At 37.3% G+C, this 16,056-nt stretch overlaps 2 protein-coding genes across 2 annotated transcripts; both read left to right on the top strand.

Moving 5' to 3' along the window:
* Positions 1 to 3,673: 3,673 nt before the first annotated feature.
* Positions 3,674 to 4,285, top strand: LOC137809438 (uncharacterized). Its single transcript, XM_068610549.1, has one exon. It carries the CDS (start codon positions 3,674 to 3,676, stop codon positions 4,283 to 4,285), a length of 612 nt encoding a protein of 203 aa, XP_068466650.1.
* A 5,039-nt stretch (positions 4,286 to 9,324) lies between these two features.
* Positions 9,325 to 11,039, top strand: LOC137809737 (tetrahydroberberine oxidase). Its single transcript, XM_068610825.2, has one exon. It carries the CDS (start codon positions 9,379 to 9,381, stop codon positions 10,993 to 10,995), a length of 1,617 nt encoding a protein of 538 aa, XP_068466926.1. The 5' UTR covers positions 9,325 to 9,378; the 3' UTR covers positions 10,996 to 11,039.
* The last annotated feature ends 5,017 nt before the right edge of the window (positions 11,040 to 16,056 follow it).

The following is a 16,056-nucleotide window of genomic DNA, read 5'->3' as shown; positions in this document are numbered from 1 at the left end:
GTAGAGTTCATTCTCAATCGAGTTCCCAATGCATCTTGTAAAGTCTTCCAAAACCGTAAGTAAACCTGGAATCTCTATAAAAAATAATACAGGAAGGCACTCCATGCAATCTCACAATCTCTTTGATATACAATTGTGCCAACTTGGCCATAACTATCCTCAAATTAACTGGAAGAAAGTGAATGTTCTTCAGTAGTCGATCAACTATCACCTAAACTGGATCATGACCCCTTACTGCTCTTGGTAATGGGTAACAAAATCCATAGCAATGTTATCCCATTTCCACTCATGAATAATAAAAAAATATATATTAATAATAATAATAATAATAATAATAATTATATTAATAATAATAGTATAAATTATATTAATAATAATAGTATAAATTATATTAATAATAATAGTATAAATTATATTAATAATAATAATATAAATAATAATAATAGTATAAATTATATTCATATTATTCATATTAATAATATTATTAATACTATTCGTATTATTAATACTATTCGTATTATTCATACTATTCGTATTATTCATACTATTCGTATTATTAATATTATTCATACTATTCATATTATTAATATTATTAATAATAATAAGTATAATAAAAATCATAATAATATTAAAGAATTTGTCTGGTGTTGTGGTTAAAGTTTTTTTAGTTATTGAAGAAACTTTTGTTCGAATCTCATCCAATGCTGATTTTATTTTAATTTCCCTTTCATAGTGCCAAAGTTACATACGAAAAAATATGTATGTAATACCTGTTTACATACGGAATTTGATCCCCTGGATAATTCATCAAATGAAAATCATAATCTTTCATAAACTCCACCCATCTTCTCTACTTCATATTCAACTCCTTTTAAACAAACAAGTATTTTAGATTTTTGTGATCGTTAAACACCTGTAATTAAGCTCCATACAAATAATGTCTTCAAATCTTCAAAGTAAACACCACAAATACCAACTCTTAGTTATAAATAGGATAATTTCTCTTATGAACTTTGAGTTGCCTTAAAGCATATGTTGTCTTCTCTTACATTAAAAAACATAATTCAATCCTTTACGTGAAGCATCATAATAAACCTTGATAGATTTTTCTATATGAGAAATCACCAACATTGAATTACTAACAAACCTTTTCTTCAACTCCATGAAACTTTCCAGTATCTCTCAGTGCAAAAGTTTGATTTTCAGAAGTTAATTGTGTCAAGGTGCTTCTACCTTGAAAAAATATCTGAAACAAAAGTGTTGTTAATTAGTCTCAAACAGACAGGTAGTATACTGTGTTATGAAAATGTTTGCAGGTTCCTTCTGTGTCCTTTTCAAATTCATCTTCTCCCTTGCAACCAGCGATATCGGTGACTTATTATCGCTTGAATCTAACCCATGAGTGAATGAAGTCCAGCTCTAGCAACTGATTCAAAACTGGGAGAGAAGGAGTTCGCGACGGAGTTTGTGGCGGAGTTTGTGGTGGACTAGGTGGTTTAATAGGCTTTAAAATACTTTGAAAAGAATGGGAAGTAGAGGATATAATGGCAGGAGGGGTAACGACGGGTACTCAAACGAGTATACCAACTTCTTCTTCTCAAATTTCCCTCATGGATATGGGGAGATGAACATGGTGAAGATTATTCAAAAACAAGCCAAGGTGAAAGAAGTTTTTATCTCACGAAGGCTGAACAGATGGGGGAGAAGGTTTGGTTTTGTGAGGTTCTTTGACGTGAGAAATGTGGGACTCATGGAGAGAGACCTGGATAGCTTATATATCAGGAACATGAAACTTCACGTAAATATACCGAAATACCGAAGGAATACAATGGGAATACATAAGGGGGACAGGAGGGATCCAAGGGCATCTCACTCTGGAAGGAAGAGGGATGGAGGGAAGCATAAGGAGGTTTGGGTGGAGAAGAAAAGGAATTTGTCCTATGCTGAAGCTGTGAAAGGGGAAGTGCAGCAGGAAGAGTGGAAGGGGAGAACGATAGAAGTTGAAACGCATACTCTCCCTTGGATGGAAAAAAGTGTTGTTGGGCATCTCAAGGAAGGCATGGACTTCGATCAACTGAGTGAGGATTTAGTGAAAGAAGGCATGAATAGGTTGAGAGCAAGAATGTTGGGAGATAACCTAATCCTTCTGACCCCAAGAGAAGGGGAGAAAGCTAGGGATATTATCAAGGATAACAATGAATGGTTTGACAATGTCTTCACAAGCATAAAGTCGTTCCTGGAACGGTGAAGAGCATGCAAATCAATAAACAAAGGTGTTGTATCCTTATTGAAGAAGAGACCCATGTTTACTATGGTGACTTGAATATGGTAAACGAGTGTGGTTACGGATCGTCTGTTAGTGTGTCTTCCTCGGACACATATGTAGAAGAAACAGCCTTTTCAACCAAAAGCGGGGAGGAGGAGATTCAGTCGGGGTTTAGGGAGGTTGTTCGTTCAAAAGGGAAAGAGGTGGTAGGTGAGACGGCGGAAGACGGTGAGCAGAGTAGGCAAAAAATAAATTTGCCTTTTGGGAAATCATATCCAAAAAATCTATCATGTCAGAGGAGTGGGTGCAGTTCCTTCATGAATGAAGAAAGCTTAGGCCAGAGGGTGGCTCAAGGTGCAGACCTAGATTGTGACCCTACACAAAATCGTAAATACTCATCCAACGGCTATGCTGAAAATGCTGAGCTGGCAAAAGCGGTCATAGAGGTGGAGTGTTACAACCCAATGTGACAAATCTGGGCCACGAGCTGGAGGCCCATTATCACGTATTACGGTCCTCAAATCCAGCCCAATCCAAGGAGGATGGTTCTGAGGCAGGGCCTTTGCAGAAGGGCTGTGAATGTGGGGAAGGAAAAGAAGACCGTTTGGACGACAACACGAACGGTGAAAAGGAGGAGGGAAATGCTGATGAGAGTGAGGGAAGCGATAAAGGGAACCCAACGAAGGCGCATATGTTAATGACGTCGAATGCGGTGAACGAGTGTCTACAAGTAGGGGGAGAGGAAAGAACTCTGATCCTGGACATTCTGGAGGAAGCAACTGAGGGAGGCAACACCTCTACTCCGCCACAAAGACGAAAGCTGAAAGGGCTCTTTGAACTGGGGGATTCGATATCCTTTCTGAGAAGATCTGTGAGACTCATTTCAAGGAGTGCTAAAGCTAAGCCCTCTTCAAGTGGTAGAGACGGTATGTGCTCAAACTCTGTATCTGATGGGGGAGTTGTCAATTGCAACTTACGTTTTTCTGGGCCTAGTGGTACGGTGGATCCATCTAAACTGTGGGAGATTGGAAAGAAAGCTGGGCTTAAATGTCGGGGGGATGAGGAGGAGGTTGTTAATGAATACATCTGTTTGGAAAAGAGAGATACAGAGGTTATGAAGAACTATGAGGAGGGAGACAAGAATGATAATATATGTTGATTGTTAATTTGAATATAAGAGGATTGGAGGGAAGTGTTAAGGCTAGGTACTTTAGACATATTATTGCAAGAGAGGATGCGAATTTTGCTTGTATTCAAGAAACGAAAGTGAATGCCATTACGGATGCAAGATGCTTCGACCTATGGGGGGATAACAATGTGGGGTGGCTACATTATGGAGGTGATAATGGTACTGGAAGCTTGTTATCCTTATGGCATAAAGAAGCGTTTTGCTATGAAACACATGTGATGGGGAACGGGTTCATTGTTGTTTTTGGAAAACTTATTAAATCCAATTGTAGTTGTGTGGTGGTAAATGTTTACGCAGCCTGTTCTTTAAGTGACAAGTTAGTGTTGTGGAGGGAACTGTCAGATTTAAAAAAGGCCTCCTCAGATGTGATATGGTGCTTCTGTGGTGACTTTAATGCCATTAGAAAGAATGGTGAGAGGAAAGGTGTTAGCATGAGCGACAGCAACACGAGCGAAATGAGAGATTTTAATATGTTCATCGAAGCTAATCTTTTGTTTGAAATCCCTCTGGTGGGTAAGCCCTTTACGTGGTTTAACTCTAATGGGAAGGCCAAGAGCAGGTTAGACAGAGTGTTGGTAACCGAAGAATGGATGCAAACATGGCCTATGTGTAAGCAGTATGTGCAAAACAGGGAGGTTTCTGATCACTGTGCAATAGTGGTGAAGTACGTGGATAAGGATTGGGGCCCAAAACCCTTTAGAACCATCAATGCCTGGTTTATGGAAAGGGGCTTTGATGTAATGGTTAAGGATAAGTGGAGTTCTTATGTAATACAAGCGAATGCATTCACGGTATTAAAAGAGAAGATGATGAGGTTAAGGGTGATCTAAAGGTATAGAACAGGGTTGAATTTGGTAATATGGAGAACACTAAGAAAGCTATTTTGAAGGAAATAGAGACACTAGACTGCCAAGACTGCAATGGTGCTTTGATGGAAAGTGAGAGGCTACATAGGATTGGGTTGGTGAGTAAACTGAAGGAGACTGATCAGAAGTTGGAGTCCCTTATATGCCAAAAAGCTAGAGCCAGTTGGTTTAAGAATGGAGACTCATGTTCTAAATTCTTTCATTCAACCCTGAGATGGAGACGCCTCAATAATGAAATTAAAGGGGTGGAGGTGGGGGGTAAATGGTGGGAGGAACCGCCTACTGTTCGTAACGAAGCAAAGAAGATGTTCGAAAAAAGATTCAAAGCCTCAAGAGACTTCGAGGTAGTATTAGAAGGGGTGGAGTTTAAAGCTTTAACCCAGGAAGACAATACCAATCTGATGGCAGAGTTCTCAGAGAAAGAAGTGAGGGAAGCAGTATGGCGTTGTGATGGGTCGAAGAGTCCAGGACCTGATGGATTTAATTTTAACTTCATTAAGAATAGTTGGGAGGTCATAAAACAAGAGGTTATGGGTGTTATGGCTTCCTTTTATGCTTCTGGTTATATTCCAAAGGGATGCAATGCTTCTTTCATAGCACTAGTTCCTAAGGTATGGGACCCCGTAATGCTAGAACAGTATAGACCTATTTCTCTAGTAGGGGCTATGTATAAGATTATTTCTAAGGTCTTAGCAGAAAGATTAAAGAAGGTCTTACCCTCCATTATAGATGAAAGTCAATCGGCTTTTCTAAAGGATAGAGGGATTCTTGATAGTGTGCTTTTGGTCAATGAAGCGATTGTGGACCTGAGAAGGAGAGGGAGGAGTGGGTTATGTCTGAAGGTAGACTTTGAGAAAGCGTACGACTCGGTCAGTTGGGCTTTCCTCTATGACATGTTACAAAAGCTGGGGTTTCATAGTAAGTGGATTGCTTGGATCCGAGGATGTATGGAAAGTACCACAGTCTTAGTGCTTGTTAATGGAAGCCCCACAGAGGAATTTAAACCCTCTAGAGGGGTGCGTCAGGGTGATCCATTAGCCCCATTCCTTTTCTTAGTGGTAGCAGAAGGCTTGAATTGGCTATTCTCCAGTTTGCGGATGACACAGTGTTCCTATGTGAGGATTCTTACAACAATGTGGTGACTTTAAAGGCTATTCTTCGAGGATTTGAGGTGGCCTCAGGGTTGAAGATTAATTTCTACAAATCAAAATTAGCAGGTATCAATGTCCTCAGACCCAATATGGCATGTTACACAAAGACTTTGAACTGTGCAAGATGAGTATTCCGTTTAAATACTTGGGTTTGGAAGTGGGAGGGAACCCTAGGAAGAAAAAGTTTTGGGATCCGTTGGTTAACAATTTAAAAGCCAGACTTAATGTGTGGAAAGGGAGATTCTTATCTATGGCGGGAAGAATATGCCTTATCAAATCTATGCTTATTGCTATTCCACTCTACTATCTATCTCTTTTGAGAGCACAGGTAGCGGTGTGTAAGAGTATCACCAGAATTCAGAGAAGGTTTCTGTGGGGTTGGGGGAAGGAGAAGGAACCCATCTCATGGGTTAGTTGGAAAATGGTTTGCAAACCAAGAGAGGAAGGTGGTCTGGGACTTAGAGATATTCAGAACTTTAACATAACTTTGCTGGCTAAATGGAAATGGCGTCTTATAGGTGAAGAGAAGGGGAGGTGGAAGGAAATGGTGGTCTCCAAGTATGGATCGGGTGGTGACAAAGTAAGGTTTTGGGAGGATGTCTAGATTGGGAATTCTAGCCTTAAAAATATGTTTCCTAGATTATTTACTTTGTCCCTGAATCATGGGCAAAAGGTGGAATAGGTTGGTAGGTGGGACGATGTGATATGGAGGTGGAACTTAAGGTGGAGACGTGCAAGATTTGAGTGGGAATCCAAGTTGGAAGAAGAGATGTTAGTGTACTTGTCTACGACCAGTTTGCGCCGAGAAGAGAAGGATGGGCATACGTGGGGGAGTGAAGATGAAAGGTGTTTTTCAGTGAGTTCCGCATATGTGTGCTTGGCTAACCAAGGAAGAGGACCAAACCTTGGGGTGTTTAAACTTCTTTGGAAGGCTAAAGCTTTCCCTAGTGTGGTGACCACGGCATGGAGGGCCCTAACGGATAAAATACCAACTAGAGAGAGGTTGAGCGGGAAAGGGGTGATGTTGAATAATCCCCTATGTGCCCTTTGTCAGACTAAGGTAGAATCCAGTCAATATCTTTTTATGGAATGTAAACATGCGCTGTGTGTATGGTCGATGTGCTTCAGATGGGTTGGTATAGTGCTTGTCCAACATAATGACATAAAGATCAACTTTGAGAGTTTCCACTTGTACCATGTTAATAATAAACAAAATTTGGTTTGGAGTGGGGTTTGGGCAGCAATTGTGAGGAGTATATGGGATCAAAGGAATGAGGTGGTGTTCAAGCAGGGAGTAGTAGATGCAGAGGAGATTTTCCAAAAGGCCCAAATCAAAGCATGGTTATGGTTAAAACATAAATCAAACTCTTTCACTTGCTCTTTGGTAGACTGGATCCTAAATCCAATGGTATGCATCACAAGCTTGAAGTAAGTGGGGCGGAAGGCAGCTACTTGGTGTGACGAAGGCAGGAGGTGGTGTAGGTGTATCTGGAGGGAGATGTTATCACAAGGAAGAGAGCTGACGTGAGAGGGATGATATGGTGAAGGAGCTCTCCTTTGCTGCAGTTGTACGGTATCTGTGGAGTCATTGTATTCTGTTTTCTATGCAGGTGTGCGTAAGGATGGAATAGATTCTACGTTGGTTAGAGTAGTAAAATATGTGGAGCTATAAACTGGTGTAGCTGGAACTTGGTGGTGAATACATATGGGATCCGAGTAGACGCAGAACAAGTTGGAGCTGCAGAAGAGGTCCCGATGATGCAGAGCTACGGTGGTAACAAGGATTCATCCTCCTTGCGACTTTGGATGCGGAAACTCTTCCTATGCCAAGGTTTTTGCTGATCATTACAGTGTTTCATGTTTGGGATAGCATCGTTGTAAGTTAGTTTAGTGTCATCAGGTTATGCTTTTTAGCAGGATGGGATTAAGAACCATTTTATTATGTTGTTGTCTAGCTTTTATTGAAAACGTGGTGAAACCCACGTGTGTAGGGCCTTGCTGTGAGGTTCATCTGCTGCAGGTTTGGAAGCCTAAATTACATGGGGACTCCACATGTGACAGATGGGTTGTTGTACAAGGGTTGGAACATTCCTGAAATGTCCCTATTAATTGAATTATTCTTTGCTGATAAAAAAAAAATATCTAAAACAAAACTAGATTCACAAAACTCCTTATTTCTTTCTATCACTATCTTATATGTTTCTTAGATATTCCTTTTAAAACACTGCCTTCCACCTCGACCAAATCTACGGAGATTTCCTTAGCTGATATCACATCTTCAAGTAAATTAACTTCCTTCAGCTAGAACATCCCACTAAGTTGTATCTGTATTGTTATCAGAGTTGAATCTCCTTTCCTCTCTCAAACAACCCACAAGTTGTATCTCTATTGTCATATAATTCAATCACATTTTTAACGTGAGGCAACACGGAAGATATTCCAGCTACATTTTCTTTGGCTCTCGTTTATACACGTAAGTGAGAGTGAATATGTGGTTCCCACAAACAATGCAGCGTACGTAAACTTTTATATATATTCATCATATATATTCAAAATCTACCCCAACATAGCACGGTGACACAACTGAAAAGTGTGTCTGCATTACAACTTTAAAAAGTATTTAGTACATGATCATGAGTAGCAATGTGTACTAAAAAGTTTCAGTGCAGAGACGTATCTGTAAGTCTGTGGCTCATTCAAACATGTCCACTCCTTTACTCTATCTCCAAAATCCTTGAAGCCAACTTCTGCATAGTCCTGGAACGGTGCAATAATTATATAAAATAACTTTTAAGATTAACTAAAATATATTTGCTTCATCTTAATTGATCATATTTTGCATTCTGTTTGGCTACAGATTATCTTCGTGCTCTGTGGATGTCACTGTATTAATTGGTGTAGTGTTTTGTAAATTTTTCATTGGTAGGTATATTTTATATAAGGATTGGGTTCATTTAATTTATTTCTTTTTATTGATAAAAAAAAATCTTAGTTTATCCACAAGTCTTATTTTTTAAAAAAATATAAACATATTGTAGATCTTGCAACAAATTTATGCTACTATCCTTTAATATTGTTCTAGAAACGAAAAGGTGATTAGTGGTGGTAACTTTTTATTCAACGTATTTATTAAATTCTAAATCCCAAAAATATCTCATATGATTTTTTTCCACCATTTTATTTATAATGTTAAAAAATACTCATGAAGTGATTCTAGTATTTTGAATTTGATAAAAATTAAAAATTAACTAGTACATTAGGAAATAATTTAATTTTAATTCATTATTGATAAAACTATCTTAAAAACTTTTCCATGATTATGATTGGATGATAATCGTTAATTTATAAAACTCATATTAATAGAAAAGATTTTATTAGTGTAATGTTTAAATGAAAAAGAGGTTGTCAGAAAAATGTATTATTAAATTTTGAATACTGTAAATAAAACAATAAGCATTGATCAAAATTCTTTATTTAATTCCTTCTACGTGCAAGCAACTTTTTCTTGTATAAAAAAGCTCGATCCTACATACCGATAGCTATTAAAAATATTTATTTAACTAACTTTTTCTTTATTAAATATGAAACAATGAAACAAAAAAAATTTTAGACATTGTCCACATCAGTTAAAATAATGTAAAAAAAATTTGGCGCTTACGTAACCCACTATCTATACACTTATCATGGAACTCACATTGGTTAAAAAAAAAATGTGTGTACATTCTGTACATTGGCGCATCTTGCTTAAATAATATAAAAAGCAAGTTTGGGGCATGCAGTGATAAGTCTAGTCTCTGCACTTATGATGTGGTCTAACATTAGACTCCAGACTACTATAAATTAGGGACTCGGGATTGCTCTTTCTCAAATTACAACTCTCATATCAACAACAAACCATAGATAGAAATGAAGTATCTAAGCTCCTACTTTACCTTTGCTACTGCCATTGCACTCTTTTTTTCCTTTGAACCTTCTTCACCAGATCCTCATGAAAACTTTGTTCCATGTCTTTACAATTATCCCCACATCACCAACACAATCTCTAATGTTGTTTACACCCAAACCAACTCTTCATACTCCTCTGTCCTAGATCTTACCATTCGAAATAGTAGATTCTCCAACTTAAGCTCAAAACCCCTTGTCATTGTCACACCACTGGATGTTTCCCAAATTCAAGCCACTATAATCTGTTCCCAACGCCATGGCCTGCAGATTCGAACCCGAAGCGGAGGCCATGATTACGAGGGTCTCTCCTACGTTGCCGGGGTTCCCTTTGTCCTCCTTGATCTCTCAAACCTTCGACAAATCGCAGTTGACGAAGAAAACCGAACTGCGTGGGTTCAATCTGGGGCAACCCTTGGTGAACTTTACTACAGGATTAGCCAGAAAAGCAAAACGCTAGGGTTCCCAGCCGGTGTGTGCGCCACTGTGGGCATTGGTGGCCACTTCAGTGGAGGTGGTTATGGACTCATGATGCGTAAGTACGGTATTGCTGCAGATAATGTCATAGATGCTCACATAATCGATGTGAATGGTAACCTTCTTGACAGACAAGCCATGGGTGAGGATCTGTTTTGGGCCATTAGAGGAGGTGGTGGAGCAAGCTTTGGAGTCATTGTGGCTTGGAAGGTAAATCTGGTACCAGTTCCATCAACTGTGACAGTGTTCGATGTTTCAAGGACATTGGAAGAGAATGCAACCGAGATCATTCAAAAGTGGCAGGTTGTGGCCAATAAATTGGATGAGCGCATAATGATTAGGGTGGACATAGCAAGGGTAAATTCACGTCAACATGGAAAGGTAACAATAAAAGCGAGGTTTGTGTCCTTGTTTCTGGGAGGTGTGGAAGAGCTTATTCCATTGATGCAAAACAGCCTCCCAGAGTTGGGTTTGGACAGAAAAGACTGTAAAGAGACGAGTTGGATTGGCTCAGCTGTCTTCTTCAATGCCGTGTTGATTGGAACTTCAGGCAATGAACCCCCTGAAGTTATGTTGAACAGAACTCAACTTCATTTATGGAAATACAAAGGAAAATCTGATTATGTTACCCAACCCATTCCCGTTGAAGGATTACAAGGATTATGGCGTTTGCTTTATGAAGCTAAGGTTGAAAATGCTCAGCTTCAATTTGCTCCTTACGGGGGCAGAATGTATGAGATTTCGGAATCTGAAATTCCGTTTTCTCACAGATCTCAATACATTTATCATATTCACTATAACAACAAATGGCAAGAGGAAGGGGATGAGATAGCAGAAAAACACATGAATTTTGTTAGAAGAATGTATAAATATATGGAACCTTATGTTTCAAATTCTCCGAGAGCTGCATATATAAATTACAGAGACCTTGACATTGGGGTAAATAACAATGGCTACACAAGCTACACCCAAGCCAAAATTTGGGGTTTGAAGTATTTCAATAATAATTTCAAGAGATTGGCTAGAGTGAAGACCAAGGTGGATCCTGACAACTTTTTCAGAAACGAACAAAGCATTCCTACGTTGTCCATGGAAGAAAATTAAATTATCTTTAAACCATATAGTATCTGGAATTCAAATAAAATAAATGTTTTTTAATTTATGTTTGTGAGAGTAACTCAAATGTTTAAAATTACATAATAAATAATAGTGTTGACAAAAAAAAATTGCAATATGGAAGACTACTCTAACATGATACAAAAAGTTATATTTTTTATTAAATTGACAACGTAAAATAAATAATTTTTTAATTTATATTTTGTTAAACATGTACGATCAATTAAACTAATATTCACTACCAAGTAGTACAGTCAACTTAGTTAATTCTTCTAAGTCGATGCTAATTATTTTAACATTCTTAACCAATAAAAATATTTTATGTTAGCGTTAAATTAATGTCAACTTTGTCAAGACTAACTAATATAAATATAAAAATTAGTAAATGATGCTAGAAGTGCCTTCATGTGTGACGAAACTTGAATAATGGTGGCGGAAGCATATGAAAGAGGCGTGCAAGGATCTCCTAAGAGATGTGGTATCCTTAAAGGTGCATGAGATGTATGGTGAGTGACAGGTGAGGCCTAATCACTTTGAAGGGTGAAGAATGAAGATCAAACGTGATGTGATTCCAATAGCCACATAGAACAAGATTCTTGACACTTTGAGGAATCACCTTGAGCTGGAAAATGTAGAGGCACTTTCTTAGAAGTTGGATCATGGTTCTAAGATCAAGAACTCACCAATAACAAGTACCAAATCCCAAACTCATTTGGATGAACCAAATATTGTCAAATTGAATCAACAAAGAAATAGTAACTAGATCAACCGAACAGAATTAAGCTACTAAACAAAAGAACCGAACAGAATTTAAAAACAAAACAGAATATAGGTGCTGAAAATAGAAAAAACCAAAAGCTAGACAACTCAAAAACACAAGGTAACATGAACAATTGAAGAAGAAGAAAGGAAGGAGAAGAGAATGCTCATGAAGATGGAGGAATGGTTGGATGATCACGCCACTAGAAGAATGGATGCTCCTAGATGAGTGTGGAAGCCGCCACTTGGGGAAACCATGGTCCTTCAAGATAAGACTAGAGAAGAAGCTCAAAGCTCTCCAAATGCTCACTCCAATTTTGAGTATAGTTTCTTTAGATAAAATTCAAATCTGAATTTTACAAAGGAAGCACCTCTATTTATAGCCTAAGGTGCTGAAAAATAGGTGGGAAATTTCAAATAAACTCATTTGAAATTCCCACCAAAAACAAGTCACATGGGAGGTGTGACCTTTTTCTACTATGACACCTCCCTATGAGAATCAAATAAAGAAGGCTTTTATTAATGGAGGAAGAGGACATCCACCCTCACATTTGAAGTTCTTCCTTCTAGTCTTCTCAAAATTAAAAGAAGACATAAAATAAAGATGAGGCCCAAGCCCAAAGCCCAAGCCCAAGCCCAAGAAGACCAAAGCCCAAAGAGCCCAAGTCCATCCCATGAGGGGCAAGGCCAAGCTTTGAAATACTCTTGTATAGTTTTAGGAGGTGTGGTTATTAAATAAAGGAGTGTGAAAATGTAAAATAAAGTCACATTACCCATGTGACTTAGGAGAGTGGTGTAGGTGTAGTTTTTGGGAGGTGTCATAGTAGAAAAAGGTCACACCTCCCATGTGACTTGTTTTTGGTGGGAATTTCAAATGAGTTTATTTGAAATTTCCCACCTATTTTTCAGCACCTTAGGCTATAAATAGAGGTGCTTCCTTTGTAAAATTCAGATTTGAATTTTATCTAAAGAAACTATACTCAAAATTGGAGTGAGCATTTGGAGAGCTTTGAGCTTCTTCTCTAGTCTTATCTTGAAGGACCATGGTTTCCTCAAGTGGCGGCTTCCACACTCATCTAGGAGCATCCATACTTCTAGTGGCGTGATCATCCAACCATTCTTCCATCTCCATGAGCATTCTCTTCTCCTTCCTTTCTTCTTCTTCAATTTGTTCATGTTGCCTTGTGTTTTGAGTTGTTTTTGTTTCGGTTCTTCTAATTTTCCAGCACCTATATTCTGTTTGTTTCTTAATTCTGTTCGGTCTTTTCTTTTTAAATTCCTTTGTTGATTCAATTTGACAATATTTGGTTCATCCAAATGAGTTTGGGATTTGGTACTTGTTATTGGTGAGTTCTTGACTTAGAACCATGATCCAACTTCTAAGAAAGTGCCTCTATATTTTCCAGCTCAAGGTGATTCCTAAAAATGTCAAGAATCTTGTTCTATGTGGCTATTGGAATCACATCATGTGGTATCATGAGTCTTAGGTTCATTCTTGTTAATTGTTGAGTTGTGTGCACTTTAATTTCAAGAGCTCTTTAATTTCTTGCAATTTAAGTTTCTGTTTTAGAATTTTAATTGAGTTTTCTTGCTGTTTTTCTTTTGCTCCAAGTGTTTGTGGAAAGGTTTATGGCACTCATAATTCTTATGAGTATGGTTGCTCTTTTGGAATGGCATTATCCTTCCTAGAGTTTACCTTAAGCTTCCTTTCACTTGTTACAATTTGTGTTGTGTCTTTTAATTTTTGAATCATGTCAAGTTTTGTCTTAAGTCATGTTATTCCATATATGTCATTACTTCTAGTAGTACTTTTATTGTTTTGATTGTTTCTTGCTTTAGTGTCATATAATTTTCTGAATTGATGTTGATCCTTTGTGCATTTTCTTTTTAGAATTGAGTTCATACTTGTATTCTAGACCTATACAAGTTCCAATACATCTTTTTCTATTATGTCTTTGCTAGTTCATCATCCTGTTTTTTTATTCCTATTAGGATTCCTCTGTTTCTGAAAAAAGTGCTTACTGTTTTTCCTTATTGCAATTGATTTACGTACTGTAAAATTCTGAAATTCTGGATTTGAGATATTGAAAGTGTTAGAAAAGAATAGAAAAAAGAATCATTCAAAAATATGAAGTACACAAAAAATGATAAATAAAATAAAAAAAGTGTACATTCCTGCCGAAAAAAATACGGTAATCTGGCAGTGATTTTAAAAAATTTATTTCTCTCAATTGGCTTACTGTTTTTAATTGATTCCAGTGCCATTTTTGAGTTAACATCTTGAAGTTTCTGTGGTATAAATTTCATAATCCAGTTCGCTCTACAACGTTCCAGTTAAATCAGTGAATATCAAACACAGTTTGCATAAAAAAAAAAATTTCCAGTAGCTAAATTTTTTTTGTTTTCTTCATCTACTCTAGTGCTTTTCCTTAGGTAATCTTTTGTGTGCCTACTTTTCTCATTGAGTTCTTTATTTTCTTGATTGTCTTTCATTCTTACTCTTTGAGTTTGTCTTACATATAGTATTCCTTTTGCAATTACCTTTCCTTGCTTATACCTTTTCTTGTTTGTCTTTATTGTTTCTTTGGTTTTGTGGTGGTTTGCTCTTAAGATTGGTGTGCTTGCTTTGACATATTTCATTTGAGGATTCCAAGGCCTCAAGATCAGATTGGTGCAAGAACATTATTTCTTTGAGAGTGATATCTTTTCAGCCTTAGTTCATTTCGGCAGTTTCATTGCCAAAAAGCTCACTGTTTTTGCTAATTTTGTTTCTTAACTTGTTTGCTGTTTTTGTGTGTTTGCTGTTTTTTTATTTGCAAAATGGCTGGCTATTCAAGTGGTGCATCTTACAAACAGCATTCTCCTTCCAAAGCTTCAGTCCTTGGTGAAGAAGAACATAGAAGAAGGAGGCATCACCATCATTCTCATGAAGAGAGCTATAACCGTGACCAAAGATATCACCAAGTGTTCAACATTGCTTGTAAAAAAGTCCCTAGTTTTAATGGTGATAGTGATCCTAATGTGTATTTAGAATGGGAGACTAAGGTTGACCATTATTTTCATGTGTATAAGGTCCAAGATGACCAAAAACTTAGATTAGTTTCTTTATCCTTTTTGGGCTATGCCAAAGAATGGTGGCATAAAATTGTAATGGACATTATATATCGCAAGAAACCTCCCGTGGTTTCTTGGAATGCTTTGAAAGAGTGTATGCGCGCGAGGTTTGTTCCTCCTTCTAGGAAGGAACACTTGTTGAAGTTCCAAAGGCTTCCTCAAGGACATAGGATGGTAGATGAATACTTTCAAGATTTTGAAACAACTTTGACTAAAATGAATATGCATGCTAATGAAGAGTCAAAGATTAAATGGTTTGTACGTGGTTTGAAAAGAGATATTAGAGACTTTGTAGAATTAAAAGAATATTCTTCTTTAAAGAGCGTGTTTCGCAAAGCCATCAAGGTAGAATCATATCTTTTGAACAAAACTTTCAAAAATACTCATGATGATGCTTTCTACAACTCTTCTAGGAAGGATGTCAACAAAATTTCTACTCAAAATTCTCCTTCCAATTATTCCAAACAAACCATGTTTCCAAAAAAAGTTTCTACTACAAATCCTTCTACTCCTAAGTCACCTACCAAAACTTCAAATATCAAATGTTTTAAATGTTTAGGTTTTGGGCACATAGCTCTTCATTGTCCACAAAAGCAAATCTTAAAGATAAACAAGGTCAAACAAGACTTAATTCACCCACCTACCACAAGTAAAAATGAAATAGACAAAGAAGGCCAAATTGACATGGGTCTTATCCTTTCACCTCCAAGGTGTTTTCCTTCCTTATCTTTTTCATTACCCAAGGTTCCTATTTCACCACCATCTTGGTTAAAAAATGTTAGGGATGATTTGTTCATACCTCCTAATGGTTGTCACCATTTAAGAGGTCTTTTTCCAAAACATCACATCATTCCCAAACAAATTTTTCCAACTTGGTCGATTTATAGAACATCCTTTTCTGAAATCCCATTGTTTACAAATGCTAAGTCATGTTTACATTTTTCTTCCACTTTTAATTGTAAAACTAAACTGACTTTGTTATATGCAGGGATTCAGAATTCGTGGACGAATTCTCTCCAACTCGAGGAGTATGATGAGAATCAAATAAAGAAGGCTTTTATTAATGGAGGAAGAGGACATCCACCCTCACATTTGAAGTTCTTCCTTCTAGTCTTCTCAAAATTAAAAGAAGACATAAAATAAAGATGAGGCCCAAGCCCAAAGCCCAAGCCCAAG

Source organism: Phaseolus vulgaris, chromosome 2 (genome assembly GCF_051622355.1).
Source record: "Phaseolus vulgaris cultivar YP4 chromosome 2, ASM5162235v1, whole genome shotgun sequence".
NCBI classification, from domain to species: domain Eukaryota; kingdom Viridiplantae; phylum Streptophyta; class Magnoliopsida; order Fabales; family Fabaceae; genus Phaseolus; species Phaseolus vulgaris.
This window is presented reverse-complemented; position numbering and strand designations above follow the sequence as displayed.